General features: G+C 38.1%; 1 protein-coding gene across 1 annotated transcript in view; it reads left to right on the plus strand.

Annotated features, from left to right (window-relative positions):
- Positions 1-267: 267 nt before the first annotated feature.
- The window catches only part of LOC113076336 (E3 ubiquitin-protein ligase TRIM71-like), a 25,355-nt gene continuing 8,629 nt past the window's right edge, over positions 268-16,993 (plus strand). The window contains exon 1 of the mRNA XM_026248968.1: positions 268-1,789. Within this exon, the coding sequence (XP_026104753.1) occupies positions 1,070-1,789 (720 nt within the window). The 5' untranslated portion in view covers positions 268-1,069. The remainder of the gene's footprint in view (positions 1,790-16,993) is intronic.

Here is a 16,993-nt window from a genome sequence, read left to right on the forward strand (position 1 = left end):
GGGATGAACATGAATTGAATAAAGATATTTCGACAGTCAAGCATAAAGCTTTGGGCTTTCTGTTGTTTCTTGAAAACGAAATATATATCCTAAATATGACATTATAATGTCTCATTGAGCACCATATTCTACATTCAGGTAATAAATACATAAATAAATAATTGACCCTTGCCGATTTGTACTACTTTAATAGTCAATACCTGCCCGACCCCGCCCCCTCGCTACATAAACCACGCCCCTTCGGAGTGTTTTCAGGCGGAAGTGTGCTCTAGGTTTACTTAGGATGGATGCGTTTGTTTGATGGTCACGCGCTGCAGAATTGTTGTCCGCGCGAGCGTCATTCCCGATGAAAAGGAGTGCGGACTGAAGAGGCGCGCGGAGAGAGCGTTTGTTATGTGAACATGGGCAGCTGAAAGCTCTGGATCTAGTGGAAACGAAAGGTTGGAATGGTTGCCTTATACCTCTCGCCAAAGTGTTACTGTAACTGGACTGAAGGAAGTTAAAGGGGCTTTTCAGCTTCACCACAGTAACAGAATATTGAGGGGCGCTGCGTGCTAACGAGCTACATGGGACATACTTTGAATTATTTAATTGCGGCTCGCGCAAGCGCGTTTTGAGAATAATGACGCGCAGATGGTAGACTAAAGCGCGTTCATGGAAAACGGACACATTTGCGTTTGGGAAGGTAAAAACTGACACTGTATCGAGCGCGTTTGGCCCCTCTCGTCATGCGGCGGTGGGGGAGGATCGGAGCAGGGACCTTGCAGCGGATTTCATGTTTCGCAACAATGTTAATGCCCCATACCGAGGGATTATAAGGCCTCAAAATGACACTTGGTTTACTAATGTGCACTCGAGAAGTTGCGTATAGAGTTTGTCCTGCGAATTTCTATCGATAATAACCAAAGCTGAAAGCCCAGTTCAGTCGAAAGTCATTAAACGGGAATGTATATATAAAGTATCAATTGAATAGCATCCAGCACAGCATGCCAAGTCTATGATCTGTATTGCTTGCTTGAGTTGGACAGGGTATCATTTCGGAAGCTTTCGTGTATCTTAACGCGTCTTTATGTGTGAAGTTATTTTGTGGTCCTCTGCGCAAATGGCGTCTTTCCCAGACTCCGACCTGCAAACATGTCCGCTGTGCAAGGAGCTGTGCGGCTTCTCTGCTCCGATCTCCTCCAATTCATCTACCTCCTCCTCGTCCTCCCAGACCTCCAGCTCCTCATCTACCTCATCCACCAGGAGACTGCACGTCCTGCCCTGTCTCCACGCCTTCTGCAGGCAATGCCTAGAGGGCCACAGGAGCCCAGGTGACCCGCTGAAGCTCAGATGCCCCACATGCGACCAAAAAGTGTCTCTGTCGGAATCCGGCGTGGACGCGTTGCCTTCCTCCAACTTTCTCTTCAGTGACCTGCTGGATGTGGTGGTCTCTGCTGAGGAACAGGGCAAGAACGGTCGGTCTTCATCGGTGGTCCATCACGGCGGTCTTCTGAGACCCCAGCATCTGTCAGACCCTCAGTGCAGCTCTTGTGATGAGGGCAACCCCGCTGCTTCCCACTGCCTGGACTGCCAGGAGTATCTGTGTGATAACTGCGTCAGGGCTCACCAGAGGGTCCGACTCACCAAAGACCACTTCATCGAGGGGCTTCTAGAGAGCTTACACCTGGCCAACCGCACCAACAACTCCAACACCCCCATCAACATCTCCCAGTCCTTCCACAACAGCTTCTCCATGCTGAATGTTTTCCAGGAGAGGATGGACTTCTGCCAGCACCATGATGATGAGGTGAGTTTCGTTTACCAAGGATTATTTTTTTGTTTGGTGCATTTTAGAATTATTTTGTGTAGTGGTTTAAAGATTTGAGATGGCTGCTGAAGGGCTCAAGGTTCAAAGCTCATATCAAAACCGTTACTATTGTATCCACACTTTGACTGCAACTATAATAAGTATACTGTACATTACTATGGATTGCACCATCTGCTAAGTGCTACCATCATTTACTGTCAGACCTACAAAAAAGATGTCACTGCACAGATTTGTCTTCAATTTCTATTGTGAGTATGAGTCTGTTTTGTGGTGCTTATTGTTAAGAATTAATGCTATAAATTATTATAGAGATCTACCATTGTTGTTGTTTACCACAGATAATAAATTACATTATGGACTTAAAATGTAATTGTATTTTTTAAATATTATAATTTCTGCTTTTAGTCTGTAGTAATTAGTTATATGAGAAAAACAGTTATGTATTTAACATGTTATGTATTTTAAATTATTAGTTTATTTTTTTTATCATTTTTATAATTATGCTACTAGATTATTTTTCTCCTCTAAATGGTCTCAGATTTATGAGTAAGGTTTAAAAAAACCAAAAACCACGAGTACTGAAGTACACAATTGTGAATATAGCTGCAAACACTGATCATCTCTATTGATGTTACTTCAAATTATCTCTTTTTGATAACGGCTTGTGTCATTTCAAAGAATTCCTGACTGTGCATCTGTTTGAGGGTTTTAAATAACAGGCATTTTTCCTGTTCTTTTCCTGTTGGAAGTTAGTCTGTCAGACTTTGATCACCCTGTCATGATGCTTTCTAGAAATCAGCACATTCTATTTTTTTTTTTTTTTCTAACCAGTGTTATGGATTCCTGTGCAATATGCAGGGCAGCTGTGTGTAGAATGGCTTCAGCCATCCATATGTTTTCTAGATTGATGTGAGAGCTTTCACTGCTGCTTCAGAAGTTTTTTTTCCCCTCCAGGTCTTTATCTGGGGCATGGTGTTCTCTCTTTGAGCAATGTTGTTGCCCAGTGTTGCATGAACATCACAGGCCTATAGTATATAAATTCTTATTGTGTTTGTACCTGTGGTCTTCTGGCACTGAGTTTCATGTAGGCACAGACAAGCCTTATTGTTTAGCCAGTGGAATACTACTGCTGTCAACGATAATTTACTGAGAAACATCTGAAGTTACCATTTCTGAACAAGCTTATGATTAGGCATTATACACCAATGTTGTACAAAAAAAAATTTAAAAAAAATATTATTTATATTTATTATATATATATATATATATATATATATATATATATATATATATATATATATATATATATATATATATATATATATATATATATATATATATATATATATATATATATATGAAATGAAAGTTGTAGGGCACGAAATTCTACACAGATGTCATGGTTCGATATACACTTCTGTACAACAGAAAAAAAAATCTACTATGCTCTGTTAAATTTTATTTTGAACAGATAGTAGTACAAATTACACCTAGTAGAAGATACTAAATATTAAAAGTGTTCTTCTGTGTTCTTCTGTGTTGACCTGATCACTCTTTTGTGTATTCTAAAATCTAAAATCTGGTAAAATGTACACATTGCTCTTTTGTATTGTTGTGAAATGCTCTAATATAAAACAAGTATATTAATTTATATAGAAATATGAAATAAATTTATTTTAAATGTATAGCATTGTAATAAAGGCAGCAGCATGTGATAGATAGGACAGAACAAGAAAGACTATTAATAATCTTTGATTGCGCTGAAAATATTATAATACTAAAGGTGTCAGAGGCACAGAGCGCTTATGCACATCCTGTGCGCAGAATGATGTCCACATAGTTATTACAACACACAAGCTGTTCTGCTCGAGGTCATCTTCAGTTCTCTCTTCATACCAGTTCAGTCAGTGTACTGTTTGAGTAAATGAATTACTCCAGGATATTGGTTAATTTTGAGTGTCAGCCACGTAAAAAAAAAAAAATTACTTGAGTAATTTGTGGATCAATGATTTCTGGAGACGTGTACCATTTCAAACATTTCTGTCCTATTTGGTGAACATGTTCAACCAGTTTACTAAGAAGAACCAGTTAAATTGAACCATTCGTTCGCAAACCGGACATCACTACTACAAAGGGAAGAGATATTTATGCATAGTGTATTAAATCTGTGCGTTAGTTTGAGCCTCTTTTTTTTTTTTTCTTCTTTTTTTTTTTTTGTGTGCTCTTGAAGAGAGTTTCACCATTTTTACTGTAGTAACCGAACACAACCACGCAGTTTGATTGCTGAATGAAGGATGACAGACAGCCGCAGCAGCAGAAAGAAGAGTTTATGTAAACTTGAATATAATGACTTCAGTATTAATCAGTGAACTATGTAACCGCTTTAACACTTGAAATATGTGCACGAAAATGTTTTGGTGCTTTATAATGTTTTTGTGCCTTTCGTGGGGCTCAGCAATAACACAATATCGGATTTGGATCGGACCGATACCCGATCCCCAGAAAATGCCAGTATCGGAGCCGATACCGATCCCAAATATCGGGTCGATGCATCCCTAAATATTAATAAATTATGATATATTTAATATTTAACCATTATTTTGGCCTAAGTTTCAGTACTTAAATTAAATGTATGCATTTAGCAGATGCTTTTATCCATAGCGACTTACTGTGCATTCAAGCGATCACTTATTGACAACTACTTATTGTAAAATTAGGAGATTCACGTTTATACTTTTGCACAGAACACAGTTAGCTTGTGTGCTACACTAATATATACTTCTCAGGCATTACTCGCTAGTACTTTTACATCCATGATTTCATAAATTGAAAGATTTTTAAGGTCTGTTTTTTTTTGTTTTTTATGTTTTATTTTTAAGATTTCATGTGTGCTCAGTGTGCTCTCTTTAAGCTCTTCCACATTGAACTTATATGTAAATACTTCATAAACTTACTTTAAATATTAACTGATGGTTTCAACTTTTAAGTAAATTGATTTTATATAGATTCTGTTAACTCAGATCTGCAGACTGGCGCTGACCTTTGGCAACTTCTTTGAACCTTACCAGACTGTAAATCTGTGGAAAATTGGGGGGGAAATAGTTTCCATCCTGAAGAGACTGTAGGGAAGTTGACATCCATTTAATAAGGTGCTTCATAAGGAGTCTAAATTCTGTTCATGCCCATGAATGAAATGTTTTATTGGTTTGTCTATTTGATTTTTGAATGTTTTACTTAGCTGAACGTGGACTAGTATAGACTTTGAAATATGATTAAATGACACTTCATTATGAATATATAACTGATCAAATTGATGCCTTTTTTTGTGATTGACTTTGTATATGTAAAAAAAAAATATTTTTTCTTTAAAAAGGTTTTTAGGTTTTAAGAATTTGTAATAAAACACGATGTGATCTTAATGGGAATGGGTGCTTAAAGGGTGCAGACATGTACGCATTAAGCACAGCCAGACTTTTTGCATTTAATGATGTATATCTTAATTGAAATGCTTTTGTCATTTACAATATATTTAATATTTTTGTGTGAGAGATTAATCTTTTATTCTAACATAACATTTTCTACTGAAACTAATATCTTGTGCTCTGAAAATGTCTTAATGTAGAGTTTGGTGAGCTTAATAGGTACGGTTACCCTAAAACAAAAGCATTCAATCTTAAGCAGAACAAACAGAAAACAAATAATGCAGAGCGTGGCAATTACAGTACATACACTCGAGTCTGCCTGTTTATCGTGTTTATATTGTCTCACATCATGTTAATGTAGAGAAAAACAATATCCATATGAAAATTGGCTCATCAGTATGATAAAAGCATAACCTATACATGTTCCACTGACATTATGAACAAATTAACCTGTGGTTTAATGGCTAACTGGTGACTAAGATGACATAATTCATTGTCATGTTTATTTGTAGACTGCTGAGCATAACCTGATCTCCATTAAATAGTGATCTCAGAGGCCATATAGATTTTTGTATATTCAGAGGATATTTACCATTTCATTCCTCAATAGGAGGAGGGGGGGGGGGTCTCTTGCTTGGAGGTTGTGTCTATGGAATGCTATGACATCAGTTCCTAGAAGCCACCTGGGAGACCGGTGGGATTCTCAATCATTGTCTACACCTCTGTCTGTCTGGTTGGTCTGGTTGGAGTTAAACGATCTGGCCGTTAGATGCTTTTTACATTCCTGTTTCTCTGTGCATGTGTTCGAGGCAAAGAAATCCTTCAGGTGAAAGGACAAACGGTATTAACATCCAACTCAATTCTGCTCCTGAAGCAACTGAGTTTACATTTTAACACATTCGTCATCATGACTTTTTTTTTTGCTCAAACCCACTTAAACAATGAAATAGAATTTTTATTTTTTTTGTGAACCTGCAGATGTTAAACATTTTGTGCTCCTAAGCAAACCTAACCTATAATCCTTGTTCTCCTCTTTAATTAACGGAAGGACTAATGGTGTCCATCTCTTTGTTTGAAAGTAATTGCCTTTGCATTATTCATGCACTGTCCACAGTTTGCAACATCGAGTCCTTTTGTCATGTAAAGGATTGGTCTATTAGGCTGCATTTACACTTTAAGCCTAATGACCAGATAATATATATATATATATATATATATATATATATATATATATATATATTATTTTTTTTTTTTTTTTTTTTTTTTTTCGACATCTTTTCTTTTTTGTTTCACTTAAGACATAATTGACTGTGAATGACAAAAGACGTCTCTCTAAATGAATGTGCACTGTACACACATAACACAGCGTGTGAGTGAATGTAGTTGTCTGTTGCGTCTTGTTTAAATGGTTTGTTCAAATGAGATTTAGCCTGCATTTTACTCCCCCCTCAAAGCGTCCTAGTTGCATGTGACTTTCTTCTTCCAAACGAATCCAATCGGAGTTGTATTAAAATTAGGGATGCACAGATAGGACTTTTTGGGGCTGATACAATACATATTTTAATAAACACTTATTGGCTGATTTCGATACAGATATGTCACTTCCTCTCTTATTTGATATTTTGGCATGGAAGTAGATGCCATTTTGGTAATGTTTTAAATCAGCAAAGTTCAAAAGCACCTGCTCAAATTATATTAGCAGTTTTATTGCTGCATCATCAAATAATTTGCAATGAACATGGATTGGATCCATTTAACATTCAGCAGGCCTACATAAATACAACAGAACAAAGATACATATTAAATAAACAGTGCTTGTTAGGTAGGTTTAACAGTTTTCAGGTACAGAAATAAACAAATGTAAACTAACTTCACTGTATTAAATGCGTATGAATCCTTTAATATTTTTTGTAAGTTTAAATATATATGAGATCTCCTTTACTAAGGCGGTATTTGATTAGCATTAAAGTGCTTACGGCAGGGCTAGGATTATGCAACTGACATACAGCTCAGTGCCTTCACAGTTAATGAATAAACCATTGGTTCGTTATATCTGCATTTTTCCTTATGTAGCCGATATGCTGTTGGTTGTAAATTGAGGAAAAATCGGCGAATAAATATCGGCGGGCCGAAGGCGGTGCATCCCTATTAAAAATTGTCCTGGCCCCTCCAAGTGTTTCGATGGGGGTAAGCGGGTGTTGATTGTCAATAGTTCAGAAGATGTGAAATAAAGTGCATGCATCCATAATAAAACGTCCCTCCCACAGCTCCGTGGGGTGAATTAGGGCCTCCTGTAGTGAATCCATGCATTTTTGTAAGATAACTATCCATATTTCAAACATTATAAACACTTTTTTTTTTCATCACTTCTGCTATCTGTCATATGCAGAAGTTAGTGACAAATGCGGAGATCAAAAATCTTGTTCATGAATTAGAAGCACAAAACGAGGATTTGTAAAGGGAAATTTTTTATAAAAGCTGAGAGGAGATTTTTGTGCCAGGCCAGTTTTTAATATAAATCATACACATAATTTTATAAAATTTAACAAAAGTCACATACACCTAGGATGCTTTGAGGGTGAGTAAAACACAGGCTAATTTTCATTTTTGGGTGAACTAACCCTTTAAAGGGCACCTATTATGCAATGCGTGTTTGCAGTGTATGAACACAACCACCCTAGAATGATAAAAATCCCCCCACTCCTTGTTTTTGAATCTCCAATAAATCAAGAGTCATTTTTACATTTTACATTTTTCATGCTCCTTGTGTATATATCTCAAAGGCGGACGAAAAGAATATGGAGAATATTGCCCAACACTAATGTGCAATGTTGTGGTATCTCATTGTGTTTTTTGTTTTTTTTTCTTCTTTTTTTTTTTGTAACATTGACCATTCCAAGATGGCGAACGTGTCGATGTGTCTGGAGTGGTCAACTGGCATCTTCCTGTACAAATCTATGGATGTCAGTTGTGTGCAAATATTTGTCCCAGATATTTAGTTTGACATGACATAGAAACTAACTTTAAATCATTGGATATTAAGAATAGTGCTTAGTTTGTGTCATATGTGCCACATTTCTGCCTGTGCCTGGGTAGTAGTAAAGCATGGGGAATCATAATATCTAAAAAACTTGTCTTCTTTTGCTTAAGGCTGTGGGTTAAGGGTCATCCCAAATGGATAGAATGAATTCTGTGTGGGATTAGTTGGGTCAATAAAGTACCATAGAGACCAACCCCTACACTGCTCACTCTTGTGAACTATCCATCATTTTTGTGACATGAATGCAAATTCCTTTCTGGAGTCAAAAATGAAATTGATTGGCTGGACATCATTCATGTTTAAATATCATGTGATCATCCTTTCTTCTGGCCCATGCTGAGAGCTAAACCATGATAGAAAATATTGAAATCAAAAGTCAGAATTGTGTGGGCTGCGGAAAATTATTTTAAAATAGAAACTTTAAAATTATTGTTTTTTTAAATTGTCATACTATTTCTAGGGCTGGTCCAAATACAATTTTTGTTTTTAGATTTGAAGCTTCGGTAGTAATCAACACCGAATATTCAAACTTCGGAGGGAGGGGGCTGAACATTTTTTTTTTCTCTAATAAAGGCAGGAATATCTGTGTGTCTGTTTGCATTTATAATATGTTGAGAACCATTCATCCAATCAACTTCATGCGTGGCGGGTGCAGTGTTGCATTTTGGTGAAACATGAACCCACAACAGTTTCTGAATTAATCAACTTTTATTAAAGTACAGAATAGGGCTGTGCGATATGGACAAAAAAACCTATCACGATTTTTTTGATCAATTTTGCGATTTCAATTTCAATCACGATTTTGACACACACATACATGCTTTACAGTCATAAGTGCATTCAGTATAAATTTATTTCATATTTCAAATAAATTCATGTTTCAAACATATTTCCAAAAGAAAACCAATGAGAGCTTTATCAAATGTCTCTAAAACAGACGTAAGTCAAAATAATCACTAAGATGTCAAACAAAATGTCTAGACGTATGGAAAAAAAAGGCTTTTTTTTTCTTTTTCTTTTTTTTTGCCATGCATTGGTCATAAAGCTCACTGTAGCGGTGCCTCAGGTGTTATGTTTTGCCCAATATATTTATTGCCTAAGGTTCACATGTACTCAGTCTGCAGTGTGTATACAGTAAGTTGTGTACGCGGTTCAGAAGCAGCAACGAGAGCGCATTATTGGAACGCAAAAGCACATTAAAATAATGTGCAAGCGCGAATCTATCCACTCGCACCAGTGATGCGTGAGTCAGTGTATTAATAACCCGCACCCGACCTACGTTTTCAACTGCAACTCGGACCCCATTTTTAAAAAGCAGTAAATGCTCATCGTAGCGTCATTGGGCCATAGGAAAATAGGCAAAACTAACTAGGCAAAAAAAAAAAAAAACTTAATATTTTATCATTTTGTCATGAATTATTAAAAAATCATCAGTAAGCTCATAATTTGTACTAAAATAGTCTAATCTGGCTATGTCTATTTGTATGTTTCTGCAAGGTCAGCAGACATTGATGCTCGAGTTTGTTCCGATCAGAGCTCATGAGTGGAGAGCACATTTCTGAATATCCCGTAGGGTCTTGCTCAACCCAGAATGGCCTGCTGGTTCATAACTTACTGTATATGCAAGGAGTCATTTTATTGTTTAGTAATAAACTGGTCTTTTCTGTGTTCATGCAAAGATGAAGTTGACAATGCAGACTCGCCATGAACGCCAGAGAGAAATGCACATTTCATATGGATTACATCATCCGAGAGTAGCCCATTTATTTTGGTTTGAATATTTTTTTTCAAAAGAAAACATTTCAAGCCTTCTGTGATTATATAGCCTATATTTCTCAAATCTGTGAGGCACACGCTGAGTTTCGGCACCCTCCAGTTCACATGCAATGCAACTGATCGTGCCGGTGCCTTATTACGTTGTCTCCTAGGCTATATATTTGCTTCTTATTTATTAAATAGTGTTGGCCTATGTATTTAAAAAATGTGTCTAGTACTATATAAATGACAAAGGTTTAATTGGCAATTTTATTTAAAAGGACCCGACCAACTGCGACCCGAATATCAGTAAAAATATTTTTGGATGACTCGTAACGGCGGGCGACCGCAGGAACCGCTCGTTTTGGATCAACCCGTGCATCACTAAATTTTCTTTGCTCTGTTAACAAAACCAGATTGGTGTGCTCAGATCATAGACCGTATAAGGCTCAGATATATGCTGTCTTACAACGTGTCTCCTCTCGCTCAACCTGTGTCCTGTGCACTGACAACTCTCTCTGTGCTCACGCGCAAGATATGAAATCTTTTCGCACCTTTCTATTTATAAACTTTTCTGTTCTCATCTTTTTACCGCGTGCAGTGTGAACATTCTGTTCCATTAACATGGGAGGTCGGGGCCGCAGAAAATCGTGCTATAAAGCGATTTAGAAATCGTGCACACTCAAATCGCGATTTTATTTCGATTAATCGCACAGCCCTAGTACAGAAAAGTGCAAGCCAGAAGCGGCACACCTCACGTGGGCAGGACTTATAAGCTCCGAGAACGAACACTGCACTAGTGATATAAACCACACAGGTCTGTTAAGAGCAATACTTTTAATATTGACAAATTATTATTATTAGGCTGGGCTACAGGACTTAAAAAAATAATAATAATTGTCTACCGTATTTGCAAGTATTTTCAAAGCAAATTAAGTGCACGTTTTTATCATGTGTAAAATGACTGATTAACATGGAGGATAAAAACAGCTTTTTTTTTACACCAGCAATATACTATAGGCGTACTACTTACAGAACTCAATGTTCTGTGTGCTTGATGTGTTGTTGTGATAGACCAGTTTCAATTCGCATATCTGGCACACTGCTTTTGTCTTGTCCTCACTCAATTTAAAGTGCTTCCACACAGCTGAGGTCTTTTTGTCTTCTCTTCCAGATGAACTGAATCATAACGTTCATGATGTTCACTTAAGCAGTTTTTCCACTATCGGGCCGAATGGTTCTCTTTGCTTAACCATTCCATTCCATGCCGATCCAAGCCAGTCAGCACCGATACGGTTTCATTTTCCACTGTGGTGCTGATAATGGAGCTCTTTGGAATGCAATATAAATGCATCAGTCGTGGTGAAATTTCGTCATATGAAATACAAATTCTTACAGTTATGACGAGGAATGGAAAAATGACCAAATTATCAGGTTTTACACAAATTACAACTCCCTCAGCTGTAAATATGACCAAAGTCTACTTGCTCATAAGCAACACATCAAAGTTCTGTTATGCTGATCTAATGCTGTGTTAAGTTAAAACCATTTTATCACTGACAGTTGTCTTGCTGCTCCTCTCCTGAAACGAGTCTTTTGGTGTCTTGCAAACATTTTCATGGCTTGTATCTGGATTTAGTAGGGGGTCTTCATGAACGTGGGCCAGAAGAGCTGTTTGACATGTGTTTTACAGCCCAATCTCAGGAACTCCATTACCCTGGGACTGTTTGTTTTTAACTATTTTCACGTGCGTTCCTCTCAGTGCTTTGATATGGAATCTTGTGGTCCACGCTTAAAACAAACTGAACTCTCAGGAACCAAGACACAAGGCTTATGGAGGGGGTGGGGGGTCTTTCAGGGGTTAAGAGGAGTTTGCCGAGAGGGTTTTCCTCCGTTTGAGGTGACGTCTGAGAGGAATGTGAACTTGTCAGCACATTATGCAGCAGATCCCTTGCTGATACATTGTCTAGCCATCTTTAAGACTCCCTCTAAATATTTCCCCATATGGGCTCAAAAAAAGACATTTCACATTTCTACTCTGTAGAGATTTATGAAGAGCATCTTTAACAGTAAGAGCTTTAAATATGATTTTAACATGACTTGCTATTAGGGCTGCAACAACTAATCAATAAAATGTATTATCGATAATAAAAATCACTGACAACCATTCACAATGCTGATCAGTCGGGTCTGCCCACAGTGCACGTCCAACTTCAGCGCATTACATCAATTTATAGCACTGAATTACGCATTTCTATGGACAAAATGCATCTAAAAATAGTAGAGGAAATCGAATGAGATGCTGTGGGAGAAGAACATGATCCAAGCTGCCCAAAACATGAGAATTCTTTATTTTAACCTTTAAGCTAATGCATTCGTGTCAGTCCCTTTGACAGATGCATATGTGTCCTCAGTGCAAAAACCTTCAGTTTACGGTCATATACTTATCTGTAAATGTCACACATTCATGTGGGCATTAACATTTTTTGCATAAAGGGGTGCCCCGACATTGTGTTCAATTTAAATCTTTACTGAATGAGCGGCGGCGCACCTCTGCGCTTTACAGTATTTTTTTCCCCCTTCCCAGGGGCCCAATTGCAAGCTGTTATAAAAGGCATAGGAGGACATTTTTGTTATGTGAATAAATACTATTAGTCTCATTTTGCCCAATTAATGACAATGGGGATCTGTCAAAAAAAAACTTTAAAATCTAAAAATGCTAAAGTATTTATTTTCTCTTTATTATGGTAGGTGGTTTAATGAATTAAGCAATATAGGTTTTCATAGCATTCAGCTGACGCATTTGTTTGAAGGACATTGGGCAGAATGCGGAATAGTGTGTTTTTGTCAATTAAAAAAAATAAAAATAAAAATGAGGCTTTTTTTTTTTTTTATATCTGATGATTCAAAAAAATAGTTGGCTAATTAATTGTTTACCAAAATAATTGTTAGTTGCAGTCCTACTTGCTATATTCCATCCCATATACTTCCCCAAGCCTTTCTTAAAAGCATCTGGCCAGAGGCTCTGCCTGGAGCTGTAAAGCAGGATGCAGTGAAAGCGCAATGCATGTCTGAACTTTTAATGCTGTTAGAGTAAGAAAGACAGATATAGCCAGGCAGGAGGGAGAAAGGGAGTGCACTCAGTAGGACCCACAGTGGAAACTTTTTATTAATTCCACTAGTCAAAACACTCCACAGCAAATGTTACCAGACATCCCACTTTTCTTTCTAGACTTGCTTTATTTCAAGCTTCAAACATAGATTAATTTTATAAACTTGAGCTGATATTAAACTGTAAGAGAGCTCGCTGAATTTGCTTCATTCATGGAGATGTTGGAAATACCATCCTTGTGTGGTAGTGGACAGTGGTGCATTCTAATGTAAGCAATTAAATCACTTTCCAAATATGATTTCATCATTAGAACTGTTCAGCCTTCACCTCTGACAAGTATGTTGAACGTAGACCTGCCTAGATTTGTGGTTGTGCTTTGATGGTTTTAGCGGCAATCCAGATGGAGTTTCTTCTCTTCTTTTCTATAGCATACATACAGCGATGCCACATGGAAGTGCTTTCATAATTTTATATAAGAAACCTCTGGCAGCTTTTCAAAGAAGCTGTTATGGTACGCAAACCATGTTTTGGGATAATGTTGGGTCTAGTAGTCTCAGTCTCAGACGTTGGCTGACTGTCTGATGCATATGGCACCCAAAATTCGAAACGCTTCATGAGTTTCGAAGTCATTATAGGATTGGCTGAAATATACAGGATTTCCGGGAGATGCGTGTTGCATTCTTTAATCTTCCACCTGGAAACAATAATGCAGTGTCGCAAACGCCCTCATGGCAAGGAAGCCATCATGTTTACAGCTGTGACAATGATCGCTTATCAGGATGACGTTTAAAGTTAGTGGTATAGAATCTTTAAAATAAGTCCAAGAGATTTACAGACGGGTCCGTTATTGTGGGGACATTCCCATGCCCCTAAACATGACGCAGCACAAAATGAAGCATGGTTGGTTGCTTTACCTGTCAGTCATATGGCTTCTTGGGTGGTCCTTGGCCATTCAAAGCTGCCTGTTTCTAATTGGTGATATTTGTAGTTTAAAGCTTTCACTCTTAAAACCTATACAAGTAATGTCATGCAAGGATGATATACTCACTGATATAATCCCATTGCAATGCCATTTTAGCTCGACATCTATTCCTGGTCTGGAGCTTCCATTTATTATTAAGCTCCTATGTGAGGTTACTGTTGACCCAGTCAATGCTATTGTCACATAGTGTTGTACCAGCCTCTCTTAGACGGGCACTTAAAGGTGCAAAGGAAATGCATATATTCGTTCAATGAAACCAGACCAAACCTCAGCCACCTGCATGGCATGTCTGTACAAACTCATTCATGCTTCACTAAAACACTCGCACATACACACGTGTGTACTCTAGAATCCAATGTGCCAGGGGCCCAGCTGATTAAGTTTTTGTTAGAGCAGCCAATAAGGACATTTAAATGGGCAGACACCTCCCACACCTGGGAGGGTGTAGGGCCATGTGGTTCTATGTGTGTAGAGAGGGAGAAAATGTTGTCCATATGTGTTTTAGGAAGAGCAGTAACCTCAAAGGGGATGTGTGACTTCCCAAAAAAAAAAAAAAAAAAGGAAGTAGAGGGCAGTTTAAAGGGTTAGTTAATCGAAAAACCAAAATTACGTTATTAATAACTCACCTTCATGTCGTTTCAAACCCGTAAGACCTCCGTTTATCTTTGGAACACAGTTTAAGATGTTTTAGATTTAGCCTTAGAGCTCTCAGTCCCTCCATTGAAACTGTGTGTACGGTCTACTGTCCATGTCAAGAAAGGTAAGAAAAACATCATCAAAGTAGTCCATGTGACATCAGAGGGTCAGTTAGAATTTTTTGAAGCATCGAAAATACATTTTGGTACAAAAATAACAAAAACTATGACTTTATTCATCATTATCTTCTCTTCCGTGTCTGTTATGAGAGAGTAAAAAAAAAAAAGCAGTTTGTGACATCCAGTTCGTGAACGAATCATTCAATGTAACCGTATCTTTTTGAACCAGTACACCAAATTGAACTGAATCGTTTTAAACAGTTTGCGTCTCCAATACGCATTAATCCACAAATGACTTAAGCTGTTAACTTTTTTTTTTTAATGTGGCTGACACTCCCTCTGAGTTCAAACAAACCAATATCCCGGAGTAATTCATTTACTCAAACAGTACACTGACTGAACTGCTGTGAAGAGAGAACTGAAGATGAACGCCGAGCCAGATAATGACTCATTCACGAGTCAAGAACTGGGAAGAAGCTCTTCCTGAGCCTACTAGTGCGAGAGCGTAGGCTCCTGTAACGCCTGCCGGATGGAAGGAGGGTGAAGAGTCCATGGTTAGGATGAGAGGCATCCTTGATGACAGCGCTTATGAGATATGTTCTCAATGGAAGTTAACTGGGTGCCGGTGATCCGTTGAGCAGTTTTCACCACCCGCTGGAGTGCTTTGCGGTCAGATGCGGAGCAATTGCTGTACCATACTGAGATGCAGTTTGTGAGTATGCTCTCAATGGTACAGTGGTAGAATTTCACAAGGATCCTGGGACTCAGGTGAACTTTAAGTCTCCGTAAGAAGTAAAGGCGCTGCTGTGCCTTTTTGACCAGGGTGGAGGTGTTATGGGACCATGTGAGGTCATCTGAGATGTGGATTCCAAGAAAATTTAAACTCGACACATGCTCCACTACAGCTCCGTTGATGTAGATGGGTATGTGTGCATGACTCCTAGTCCACAATGATCTCCTTAGTCTTCTGGGTATTTTGTTCCAGATTGTTGGTGGCACACCACACAGCCAGGTGCTACAGCTCATCGTTGTGTCATCTGCAAATTTGATTATGGTGTTGGAGCCATAAACAGGAACGCTGTCATGGGTGAATAGGGAGTACAGGAGAGGGCTCAGTACGCAGCCCTGTGGCACGCCGGTGTTCAGGATGATGATGGAGCATGAGAGGTTATCTAACTTAACAGGCTGAGGTCTGTTAATCAGAAAATCTAGAATCCAGTTGCAGATGGGAGTGCTGATTCCAAGCTGGCTGAGCTTGGAGATCAGCTTGGAGGGGATTACTGTATTAAATGCAGAACTGAAGTCTATGAACAGCATTTTCACATGTGTGTTTTGGCTGTCCAGGTGGGTGAGGGCAGAGTGAAGTGCTGTTGAGATGGTGTCCTCTGACCTATTGTGGCGATTAAGCACAGTAGCACACGACCAAGTATTCCTTCAGGGCCAGCTGCTTTCTGTGCATTCACCTTATGCGGAGTACGGTAAACATCTGACGTGGAGAGTGTGAGAGGCAGTTCACTGGGTTGATGCTCATCTATGAGTGAGATCTCCTTATTACTCCTTATAATAATCATAATGGTTTAAATCGCTTGTATATTGACAAAACAATTATTATAATACTTGGGCCATGATCTTATTCATTGTCTTTTCTTTTATGATACATGAAGTATTGATATACACTGCAATAATTCAAGTGTTTTATTATACTGCAGTAATGTGGCAGCACTTAGAAAAACATGTTTTAGATAAAACTTCTCTTTAATGCCATAAAGTGAAAACACATGCTCACCTAAATGTGGTTGAGACATTACGAATCTGTTCCGATACATTTACTTTCACCATTGGGATCTATGTATTTTCCAACATTGTTTTTGTACTTTCTAAGGAATGCATCACAGTTACTATAGCTTATACTTATGATTACGGATTTGAAAATCTATAATCATAAGTGTTAGGCTTCAGCACATTCTTCGTGTTGCGATTTTCTCCTCCTATGCAATAAAATGAGAGCCAAATTACATTGAAGAAGGGACCAGAGCCATATCTTAGGATTGGAATGTCAAATTTATATAGGCTATATTATATATGTAACCTGAACCTTCACCAGCGGGACACTTCTA

The sequence above is a fragment of the Carassius auratus genome, unplaced genomic scaffold (assembly GCF_003368295.1).
Source record: "Carassius auratus strain Wakin unplaced genomic scaffold, ASM336829v1 scaf_tig00019984, whole genome shotgun sequence".
In the NCBI taxonomy this organism is placed as follows: domain Eukaryota; kingdom Metazoa; phylum Chordata; class Actinopteri; order Cypriniformes; family Cyprinidae; genus Carassius; species Carassius auratus.